At 40.8% G+C, this 11368-nt stretch overlaps 1 protein-coding gene across 1 annotated transcript in view; it reads left to right on the forward strand.

The window, feature by feature from the left end:
* Zcwpw2 (zinc finger CW-type and PWWP domain containing 2) overlaps window positions 1–9471 on the forward strand; it is a 117844-nt gene extending 108373 nt beyond the window's left edge. The window contains exons 8-9 of the mRNA XM_045136308.1: window positions 6196–6320; window positions 9313–9471. Of these exons, the coding sequence (XP_044992243.1) occupies window positions 6196–6320; window positions 9313–9471 (284 nt within the window). The remainder of the gene's footprint in view (window positions 1–6195; window positions 6321–9312) is intronic.
* The last annotated feature ends 1897 nt before the right edge of the window (window positions 9472–11368 follow it).

Raw genomic sequence — 11368 nt, forward strand, 5'->3', positions numbered from 1 at the left:
AAATCAGGGGTATCCAGTTAGTGTGTTCTTTCTCTGAGATGACTTCTTGAAGACAATGGTTCCTTTGCAAATCCAACACTGTTAGTCCCTACTCATGTGTCTGTGGCTTCCTCCATCCCAGCCTTCGGTAGCTCTCATTTCTTCCTAGCATTACTGGCCTCAGGTCCACACGATTGTCGCTTTAAGGCCAATACTCCCAAGGGCCAGCTCATAGATAGAGGGGCTATCAGCCGTGAAGCCCTCTCTTGGGGATTTCAGGTATACATGGGACTTTAAACAGAGGAAGCCCAAAGGCTACATGTTGATGCCCAGTGGCATCTTAGAGATTGTGGCATGTGTCTCTTTTTGCCTCTCTGGCTAGTGCATCACTTGACCTCAGGCTCCTGGGACTACCTCCTGTTGTTCTTCAGACAGACATTATCTTTCTGCAAATGAAGCCTCGCAGCATGTTGCTCCATGCTTTGGGTTACTTGATGCACAGAGCTGAAGGATGAGGCATCACAGAGTAAGTGTGATCTACTCTGCAGGTCACCAGTCTGTGTAGGTTCTGGAAACCTCTAAAGAAAGATCATTTCACACTTAACACCCTAATCGTTTAGGTGCAAGCCTCATATTTCTCTTTAGATCCAGTGAATCTTTGGTAAGTCAGTCACTGAGGTATGGCTTCTCTTTAGAGCTTAGTGTTGCAAAGGGAGGGAAGTAACCTTGCAAAGGGCATTACAGAAGGGGCCATTGTTTTGGTGGTTTCCAGTCAGGTCAGTCCTGCTATGCATGATTAGAAGATAACCCCTATTATTCTTGAAACTGTACCCCTATTCTCTCTCTCTCTCTCTCTCTTTTTTCTCTTTGAAGTAGGGTCTTGCTCTAGCCCAGGCTGACCTGGAATTCACTATGTAGTCTCAGGGTGGCCTCAAACTCTTGGTGATCCTTCTACCTCTGCCTTCTGAGTGCTGGCATTGAAGACATGCACTGCCGTACTTGGATTATACCCCACTTCTTTGACTCAACTTCCTCATACACCCAGGTGCTAAAGGTTTCTAGTAGTGTCCTGTTTGTTCTTGGGCTCCAGACACGGGCTCTCAGCTTGGGTGCAAGCTCTTTACCCACTGAACCCTCTCCCCAACCTTGGTGGTTTTGTTTTTTGTTTATTAAATTTTGTGGTTAGATTGTTTCATTGCTTTCTTTTGGTAAATATCTCACTAGTGTTTTTGAGACTAGGTAGCTTATAAAAGCATAAGTGAAGATTGACCTATTGTTTAAGATCAAACAGTAATTTGTTAATATTTATTACTAAAGTAGCAAAGAGCTGGGGATATAGCTCATTGATAGAGTGTTTACCTATCATGGGCAACACCTGAGTTCATACCCAGATTTCCAAAGGAAAAGTATTAGTAAACAATATGTTTTTTGGCCACATGAGATAGAAAAGTCTGGAAGAGGATATATAACATAGGAAAGGCTTTGCTTATAGTGTGAGGCCCAGATCCCTCTGAAGGTCTTGGGGCTTGGGTGGTGTGAGGCTGAGGTTTCTCTGAAGGTCTTGAGACTTGGGTGGTATGAGGCTGAGGTCTCTGAAGGTCTTGGGACTTGTGTACTGTGAGGCTGTTGTCTCTCTGAAGGTCTTGGAACTTGGGTGGTGTGAGGCTGTGGTCTCTCTGAAGGTCTTGAGACTTGGGTGGTGTGAGGCTGAGGTCTCTCTGAAGGTCTTGGGACTTGGGTGGTGTGAGGCCGAGGTCTCTCTGAAGGTCTTGGGACTTGGGTAGTATGAGGCTGTGATCTCTCTGAAGGTCTTGGGACTTGGGTGGTGTGAGGCAGAGGTCTCTCTGAAGGTCTTGGGGCTTGGGTGGTGTGAGGCTGAGGTCTCTCTAAAGGTCTTGGGACTTGGGTGGTGTGAGGCGGAGGTCTCTCTGAAGGTCTTGGGACTTGGGTGGTGTGAGGCCGAGGTCTCTCTGAAGGTCTTGGAACTTGGGTGGTGTGAGGCTGAGATCTCTCTGAAGGCCTTGGGGCTTGGGTGGTGTGAGGCTGTGGTCTCTCTGAAGGTCTTGGGACTTGGGTGGTGTGAGGCTGTGATCTCTCTGAAGGTCTTAGGACTTGGGTGGTGCAAGACTGTGGTCTCTCTGAAGCTCTTGGGACTTGGGTGGTGTAAGGCTGTGGTCTCTCTGAAGGTCTTGGGGCTTGGGTGGTGTGAGGCTGTGGTCTTTCTGAAGGTCTTGGGACTTGGGTGGTATGATGCTGAGAACCCTCTGAAGGTCTTGGGTCTAGAAAGTAGAAGGGGTTACAGAAAGAAAGGTGCTCTCTTTCTACTCAAGATAAACCTTGCCTATGGCTCTGTTGGCCCAGACCTCTTTTCCCTTTCATCCTGCTTTTCCCCAATACACTGTATTTCCTGTTTCTGCTGTGTCTACAAGAATAGCAATCTCTTCTTTACTACATCCCAGTTTGTATGACTAGTGTCTACATACGTGCTACATGCTCACATGGAGTTACTTCAAACACAGTGGAATGCCTTTTCCTGCTCCTCACTTGAAAGCACTATAAGGATGTGGTCAAACACTTTAAAATGGTGATTGATTATTAAGCAGTGACCCTTTCTCAGGTAAAATAACACTGATTCTTTTTATTCCCATTGAGTGTTTTTACAAGTCAGATATGAACTTCAGTATTAGAACATTCTCACCTCCCCCCCCACTCTCTCTCTGATGGAATAGCTGTAATTCTTCTACTTTACTCTCAACAACAGAGGAAACAAGTCAAGAAACCACGGGATAATCAGTATTGATAGAAGATGATTGACCATGCAATCAGCAAGGCATTCATTTTGTCTCTATCTTTGGAGGATATCATTGACCAATTTTGATAACCTAGTTTATAGATTACAGTAACTGCTATTTCTCGAGAATTACTTTTGAACTTCAGTTTACAATATAGGAATGCCTATTTAGAAAATCAAGCTTCCCATTGCTCAGGGAGCAGAATTTACCATCAGTCAAGTTGTTGTGGAGCCCAGCTGATTTATGAAGTCCTCCATTACTTTGCCTCTCCTCTGATCAAAAGGGAGTATAGACATTTTTTCAGATCACTGGAAAGCAGAGAGATTACAGAGACATTTGTTATCATAAATTGATTGTATTTTAGTCTAACATTAGAAATATAAAGATGTTTGTTTGCCATTTTTTCCTTTATAGCATAGCTCAAAATCCATCTTCTCAACAGTCCATTAAATTTCAGTGTTGGTTTCTGTAATCAGAATGTAAAGTGGGAAAACAGTGAGAATCAGTCTGGGACAACTACAAGAAGCTGTCTATGAAATAACATGCTTACTAATAAGAAATCTACTAAACTCGGGCATTAATTCCATTCACAGTGCTTCAGTAAAGCACACATATATGTGGAAAAGTTTGGTTCAGCAGATATGGAATTGCATCCATATTCCCCAGGTGATCCTCATGAACACCAAAGTTTGGATACCACTGGTCAAGAATGGAGCGTTTTGTTATCTTGGGCTCCAGCAGTAACTAAGAAAGCATCTGTTCAGATGCAATTAACATGTAATTGCAGTTTTCGTTTGTTTTGTCTTAAAATATGAAACTTATTCCTAAATGTGGAACAAAACTTTTTTCTAATTATTTTGAAAGAAGCATTCCAAAGAGTTAAGTCCAAGATTGGCTTGGGAGAGAGTGTGGCCAGGAAGGCTTGTCTACATTTGCATCTTCAATTCCTGGTCCTTATCTGGTACATGACAGTACTTGCTAACTGAATGCAGTTGTGCTTACAGAGAACAATACTGAACATCATTTCTCAGACTAGACAGTGCTATGAACGATGTAAACTGAAAGTTGTTCCCAGTACTATAGCATCTACCAAGAAAGGAAAACTATCTCATAGCCGTCGTGCTTTTATTTATCACTATTAGTAATGTTGCTTTATTAGCATTTAAGTTTTTTCAATAGATTATTTACATATTTATTTATTTGCAAGAGAGAGAGGAAATGGGCACACTAGGGTCTCCTGCCACTGTTAATGAACTCCGGATGCATGTGCTACTTTGCACATCTGTTTCTACATTGTTTCTGGGGAACTGAACCTAAACTGTGCAAGCAAGTGCCTTAAACTGTTGAGCCACCTCTCTAGCCCTAGAATGTAAATGTTTTATGTCCTCTTGGGTACATTTTAATGTCCTATGAACTTTTATTTCGACTACCTGGTATGGTTGTGGTGACCTGCCAATCTGGCAGAGAGTAGGAGGAGAAATGTCAGAGTGGAATTTGAGGGGTGCTCCATGTTCTCCACATGATGTTGTCTTTGGAAGGCCATCGCAGAGCATCCATCTTTCTGGTGCTACACAGCAAGCTACACATGACCTACTTTCTTTGGTCTTTGTCAACAAGACCCATGTCAAATAAAAACACTTGTTTTATTTAATTCAAGAGTCCAAATGCATATTGTTCATCAGAATTCAATCCTATAGTTATACTAGGCTGTTTCCTTGGTAGTGGTTATTATATTATCTCAACAAATTCAACAAAGTATTAAACTTTTTGCCTATTTATATATTTATTTCATAGTAATGGACAAAAAACCTCTTCTATATATGCAGTGTTTTATTTTTAAAATCAAGTTGGGCAATTAAGATATGTTACCATTTGAATAAGAAATAGACAAGTCTATAGTCCTCCTAGTCACCCACCTATGTGACTGCTTCTTTAAAAATTTTATTTTAATTTACTTTATTTACTTATTTGAGGGAAAAAGGCAGAAAGAGAGAATGGGTGTGTCAGGGCCTCCAGCCACTGCAAACAAACTCCAGATATATGTACCCCCTGGCTTACATGGATCCTGGATAATTGAACCGGGATACCAGGATCCTTTGGCATTGTAGGCAGACTCCTTAACTGTTAAGCCCTCTCTCCAGCCCCATGACTGCTTCTTTTAAACAGTAGTTTTCAGGGCTGGAAAGAGGTTTTAGCAGTTAAGCTCCTTTCCTGTGAAGCCTAAGGACCCTGGTTCGAGGCTCGATTCCCCAGGACCCACATTAGCCAGATGCACAAGGGGGTACACACGTCTGGAGTTCGTTTGCAGTGGCTGGAAGCCCTGGCGATCTCTCTTCTCTCTCTCTCTCTCTCTCTCTCCCTCACTCACTCTCAAATAAATAAGAATGAACAAAAAAGAAAAAAAGAAAAAGAAACAGTATTTTCGTAGCCCACTACAGGGATTTGCAAAGGGACCACAGGCCAGCAGCTATTACTTGTTTTTCTAAATAGTTTTATCAGAACACAGCCACAGGAATTTGCTTATGATTGTGCCATCATAGAAAAACGAGAAGTCTCAGAGATCATTTGGCCCACAAAGCTGGAAATGTTTGCTCTCTGGCCCTTTATAGAAAAATGGAACTGTCTTCTGGTTTAAAAGTAACGCAACTGGGTTTTGTGCCCTGAGACATACAGCAGTGTCTAATGAGCTTTTGATACTTCAAAGATATTATTAACATATTTTCACTTATTTGTAAGCATAGAGTGGGGGAGGGAGGGAGAGACAGAGAGATGGACAGAGAAAGGGAGAAAGAATGGGCACTCCAGGGTCCCTTGCCACTGCAAACAGACTCCAGACACATGTACCACTTTGCACATCTGGCTTTACATGGGTATTGAGGAATTAAACCTAGGCCATCAGGCTTTGCAGACAAGTGCCTTAACTACTGAGCCATCTCTCCAGCCCCTCAAAGATAGTTTATGGTATATGCATAAGAAGAATATCACCAAGAGTTACATAAGACTCACCTGAACATGTATGATAATTTCACATCAAGCAGAGGTCATATAGAAAGATTATATGATACAGAGAGTTGGCTTAACAGTTAAAGTGCTTGCCTATGAAGCCAGAGGACCCAGGTTCAATTTCCCAGTACCTACGTTAGCCAGATGCACATGGTGGCGCGTGCATCTAGAGTTTGTTTCCAGTGGCTGGATGTTCTGATGTGCCCATTACCTGTCTCTATCTGGCTCATGCTCTCTCTTTCTCTTGCTCTCTAATTTTCTCTCTCAAAATAGATAAATAAAAAAAATTTAAAGAAAAATATATGAAGTAGTTACTTTATAATCCTATAACATTTAGATTTCTTAGTGGTTACAATTATGAATGAGATAAAATCAATTAAAGATGTAGCATTTTTACGTGTATTCATGACTTTTTTTTTAGCTATGTCTGAGATAGAAGGTTTACTCAAAGAATTGGAGACAATGTTGCAGCAAGTGCTAGAACCCACAGCATCAGCCAAGGGGTTGGAGGAAGAACCTGGAGGAGAAATCCATACAGGAGACAAGGTAGTATTGTAATGTCAGGATTGTTTCAGGCCTGAGAAGCCACTCTAAGCTCTGTAAGTGGCAGGACAGTCAAGAGAAGGGGGCAGGATAATAGTATGTCCCTGAGGAAGGTTGTGGCAGCTTGTTAACAACACTTCCTGTCTGTTCCGTGCCCTGGGACAATTGCTGTAAGGGTTAATAAGCTAGAGTTATGATTTTTCACTGGGAGAAGTTTTACCATTCATATATAGCTGTATCTCCTTTTTTGGTTCCTATTGGCCAGCCACGTTTTGTTCAAAAAGACCATATATATTTACTTTGTTCAGTATCTGTGCAAATAAAATGTGTGTTTGTGATACAGGGCCCAGGCCATTAATAAAGAATATGTGGGTAGGTAGGTATGAGAAAAACAAGTCTCAGGGCAGACTCTTTACCATGTTGCTAGAGTTATTCCCTAAATAGAAAGAAAAATGTCAGGAAGGAGTTGTGTTGCCTTAAGATTTCATTGATTGATTGATTCATTCATTCATTCAGATAAGTAGTGTGCTTAGAGAGCATATCAAGGATGTCTCAAATATAATTTCAGTTATTACTTTATAATATTTTATTATTTATATTACTATAAAATCTAGTCCTGCTACTAAAGACTTGCATAATCTGGCAGCTGTTTAACTTCAGCCTCAGAAAACTGCCTTAGGAATTAAACAACATAAAATGGAGTAATTGCTTAGCATAAGGTCGGACACCTCAGGTTAGCCATAAATGAGAATTGGCAATGGTTGTTTTTAGGGAGAATAAATGCTAAGTTTTCCCCTTCTCACTCTGACCCTCCACCTTACCTGTGAGTCTCTTCTCAGAAGATGGATTTGTGATGGACAAGTAACTTATACACATCAGCAGACAACCAATTTCACGATTTCATTTAGAACTTCAACAAATGTCAGGACATAACAATGATCCACCCGTCCCCCCCTCCCCCCATATTTCTTTATAAGTTAGAGTCTTGCTTCATGGCCCAGGCTGGCCCGGGCTTCTCAATGTAGTGGAGGCTGGTCTTAAATTCTGATTCTCCTGCCCTCAGCCTCTGGAGAGCAGGAGTTATGGTGTGTGCAGACAATGTTAGAATATCTTCTTTATTGACTTTGAGATTCAAGAAACATACAGAATATACCATTATAATAATAAATAAGTTAAAAGAAAATGAAGATCAGAGCCTACTGAGTTGAAAACATGGTACGTTTTCTTAATCAGCACCAGTGATGTTAACTTTTTCCTGAATTTGAGTGGGTTGTAAATGCCATTTTTCCAATTAAGTTTCTCCCGTGAAATGATTTGGTTTCCATATATGGCTTACTTTTGTAGAACAAGATCTATAAGTTGGTGACATGCATCTCATATACATATAATTAATATACAAATTGCTCTTTTCCTGGAAATTGCATGCTGGTATAACTATCACATGATTTTGTGGGTCTTTTTTTTTCAGTCCTAGCAGTTTGTCTTTTCAAAAATACAGCCAAGCTGATTTTTATAGTGACATCCTGGGGCTTTTATAGCCTCAGAATTGGCTTCTATTTTGTCATTACAACTAGTAACTTGATAGAAAAGAAAATTACTTCTGATTTTTATTTCTTATGGTAAAATACATAGTTTTAATACCTCCCCAGGCAGGGGCTTGCTTTTTGTTTCAGGCTCTTGCATTATTTTATGCTTTCAAAGGATATTTAGAGCCTGTGAAAGTTAATTATTTTAACTGCCAGGTGAGTGCCTCCTGCTGCTCCCGAGCCACTCTACCCACTGGGTTTGTGCCTCTGGCCCTTGCGCCAGGTCTGCGTGTTCGGACCTTGTTCACTGTTAATGAGAAGACAGAGCAGCGAGGAAACCAGCTATTAAAAACTGCAGCAGCTTCCAACTAAAAGCAACGAAAGGCTCAGCCCTGAGGTGTTGCTTTTCTTCTTTCTCTTCTTTATGGTTTTCACAAAGAATTAATGTAGCTTCTGCTTAAGACTGGAGATGTGCTTTATTTATTTATTTTTTTTAAGAACATGTCCTCTGATGAGCCAAGGATCCCAGAGTCATTCTCAGTGTCCTGAGCCAGCCAACTCTGAGCAGATACTGGGATATTGGCCCTGTCCAAGTTGTGCATGTAATGGTGTTCTCTTCATCATCTCACCAGTGCGGCTTCTGTTTGATTTCCTCCAATGTTTACAGCAGCAGACAGAACTGGAGAAAAAAACCATCCCCACGCACAGTTGAAACTCCCTCCTGCCTTTCCTTGACACACTGAGATTAGTTCCTCAGTCAAGTCACCCCTAGTCTTGTACTTCATCAGCTAATATTAACTCTGTTCCAAGGCCCTGACTCAGTCAGAAATGGAAGAAATTAATCAGATTGTTATAAATCCAACTGATTTTTAATTGGATAATCCTTATTCAAATAAGGAGGTCTGCAGCATAATTTTCTGAATTAAAAGGCACATTTTGTATTTTATTAACACGTAAGGTGCATGCATATACTGTTTTTTCCTTTTGAGTTGCCTGAGAAGAGAAGGACCCCTGTAGCTCTAAGTCTCATGATGTGTGTATGTGCGCACAGGAGGTTTTTACCAGTGCCCTTCTCCACTGAGCTAGAGCAAGTAATCACCTTTTTAGGTATAGATCCTTATGAGATGACCACAGAAAATGTGATTAAAACAGCTTTAATATGTATTCTCTATAGCAATTTAAAAAATACACCTATATAGAAAACTCAGAATTAAAATGATCACATTATTGAAAAGTATAAATTTATTACTAAAAATGTATGATGTTGGGTAAAAGAAACAGAACCTAGATATGAACTTAACATCATGTGCTCATTTAATATATGATACTATCTATGGGGTTCATGATTTGAATGCCAGCCAAGAAAACCTTATATAGTGCTGGGCTTGGGTAAGCTCTGGCAGGCTGAACTTCTCTGGTAGTTGAGTGACTCCCAGCTGTTCTGACACTCTGCGGCTCCTCTCTTGCAGCTCTCTCTGTGCTGCCCCGGAGGCCCCACAGGCAGGTGTCAGATCCACCATGAAGAGGACTACCTTGTAATTGATGGGAAAAAATTAAGAATGGGAGAATGTTTTGAGATCATAACTAATGAGTTTAAAGAAATAGATGTCTTAATGTCTGAATTTTGAGTGTTCTACATATTGCCAAAAATTAGTCATGAAAACATTGGCATTTTTATTTTCTCAGAGTTAAAAATAACTTTAAAATGCTTAGTAAAGGCTGATATTTATAATGACTTCCTATTTTGTATATTATGATTTCCCATAGCTTTGATAAACAATGGTATTTAAGTAAGGGAGGATTAAAATTTTAGACTCTTAAAAAGCAACCTGGTTTTTATATTGTAGATCTTTTTGTTTACCTTAATTTTAACATTATTTATGAAACTTACCTTATGCTTAACAGTGACAGTGTAGGTGCTTTATTCAAATGTGACTAATTACTAAAATGGCTGCCCATGCTTTTGAAGTTATTAGGGATAACTCAAGTGTACTTACAGAACTTTTTGAGTAGACCTGTACTGTTTTAATATGTAAGGAGATGATTAAAATGGGAGTTGTTTAATAAAGTTGGCCTTTCCTAAAGCAAACTTCAGTTGTCTCATTGTGCTGGAAACAACTGTTTGAAACATGCTTCCCCAAGCATGACATAGCCTCTGGGTGCTTTGGACTATCGGCACTGTGGCTCTGCTGAATCAGTATGTCTGCAGATGAGTGTGGGAAAATGTAATTGAAAATATGTTGAGAGAAGTTAAATGTTCACTATAAAACATCCAACAATATAGAAAAGCAAAAGGTTCATCATTCCTCAAGGACTCCCATGAACAGTTTCTGTAAGTGTCCTTCTAGACCTGGTTCTGTGCATATCAAATGCATGCATGCGCCCATTCTCAGTCTCTCTTTCTCTCTGTCTGCCTCACAAATAAATAAATAAATAAGTAAAATATTAAAAAACAAAACCAGAGCTTGAGAATGGGATCACGAGGTTTGTGGAGCCTGCCTGCTCTTAGTGCTCAGCCAGTGAGTAGGAAAGCAGCAGCAGCAGGTCAGGGAGTTTTTCACATACCCTGAAAACTTCAAGATCTAATCGAATGGCTTTAGACAGTGGATTCTCTTCCATTGTGGGGAGATCACACTAGCCACAGCATTTTGGAAAGCCTCCTCTTTCTCTTGGCAGTTTCTCTTTACATCTTACAAGAAATCTCAAGAAGGAACTGATCCCATTCTTTCTGTCTTAACTTCTTCAAATCCACTATAAAAGTCACTACCATTGTATTTAAAAGGTGTTATCCACAATTGAAGTGATGTTCTAGACCTGTATCTAGCAAACCAGCTAGATAACTTAGTCTGTTCCACCTGGTACACTAGCCAGTGCCCATGAGCACTGGATGTCGTGGACAAGATAACGAAATTTCCAGAATGAATTCAGCTCTTCCACCATTTGAGTGGTAGTACCTTCAGCTTTCCACCCAAGCCTTTTTGTACCCAAGCAGCTGAAAATGCCTCTGAGAACAAACATTTGAGTTGGCTCTGTCTGCAGAGGAATCTGCAGTCCATTTCCAAGAAGAGGCTGGAGAGCCTGTCTACATGGGGAAATAAATGCTTTCAAATTTCAAGGTAATGCATGCCCAGGAAAAAGAAGGAGGGAGCAAGGGACTTAACATCTCCATTTTGAGGGCCCATAACCACCCCATGTTCAGAGGCAGCCCGTGTAACACATGCCAGAACATACAGAGCACATAGGTGGCACTGTGGGTCCAGTCTGACCGTAGATCCTGGTTGGACACCTATTAGCTGGGTGAGTTGAAGTAAGTTATTTAACTTCTCTCACAGTATGCTTTTTTGAACTGTGTAGTGAAGGTTTCTGTGAGGGGATTTGGCATTCAAGAAGTGCGGGTAGATCTTGGCATGTGTAAACCATGCCCTGTCCTTGCTATGCTGTGGTGGTTGTTGGCTCCAGAGCATATCTCTTCTCACCATCCTTGCCACACCTCTCCTGTGCCTAGTGCACTAGCATGCTTATTTT

The sequence above is a fragment of the Jaculus jaculus genome, chromosome 17 (assembly GCF_020740685.1).
Source record: "Jaculus jaculus isolate mJacJac1 chromosome 17, mJacJac1.mat.Y.cur, whole genome shotgun sequence".
Taxonomy (NCBI): Eukaryota; Metazoa; Chordata; class Mammalia; order Rodentia; family Dipodidae; genus Jaculus; species Jaculus jaculus.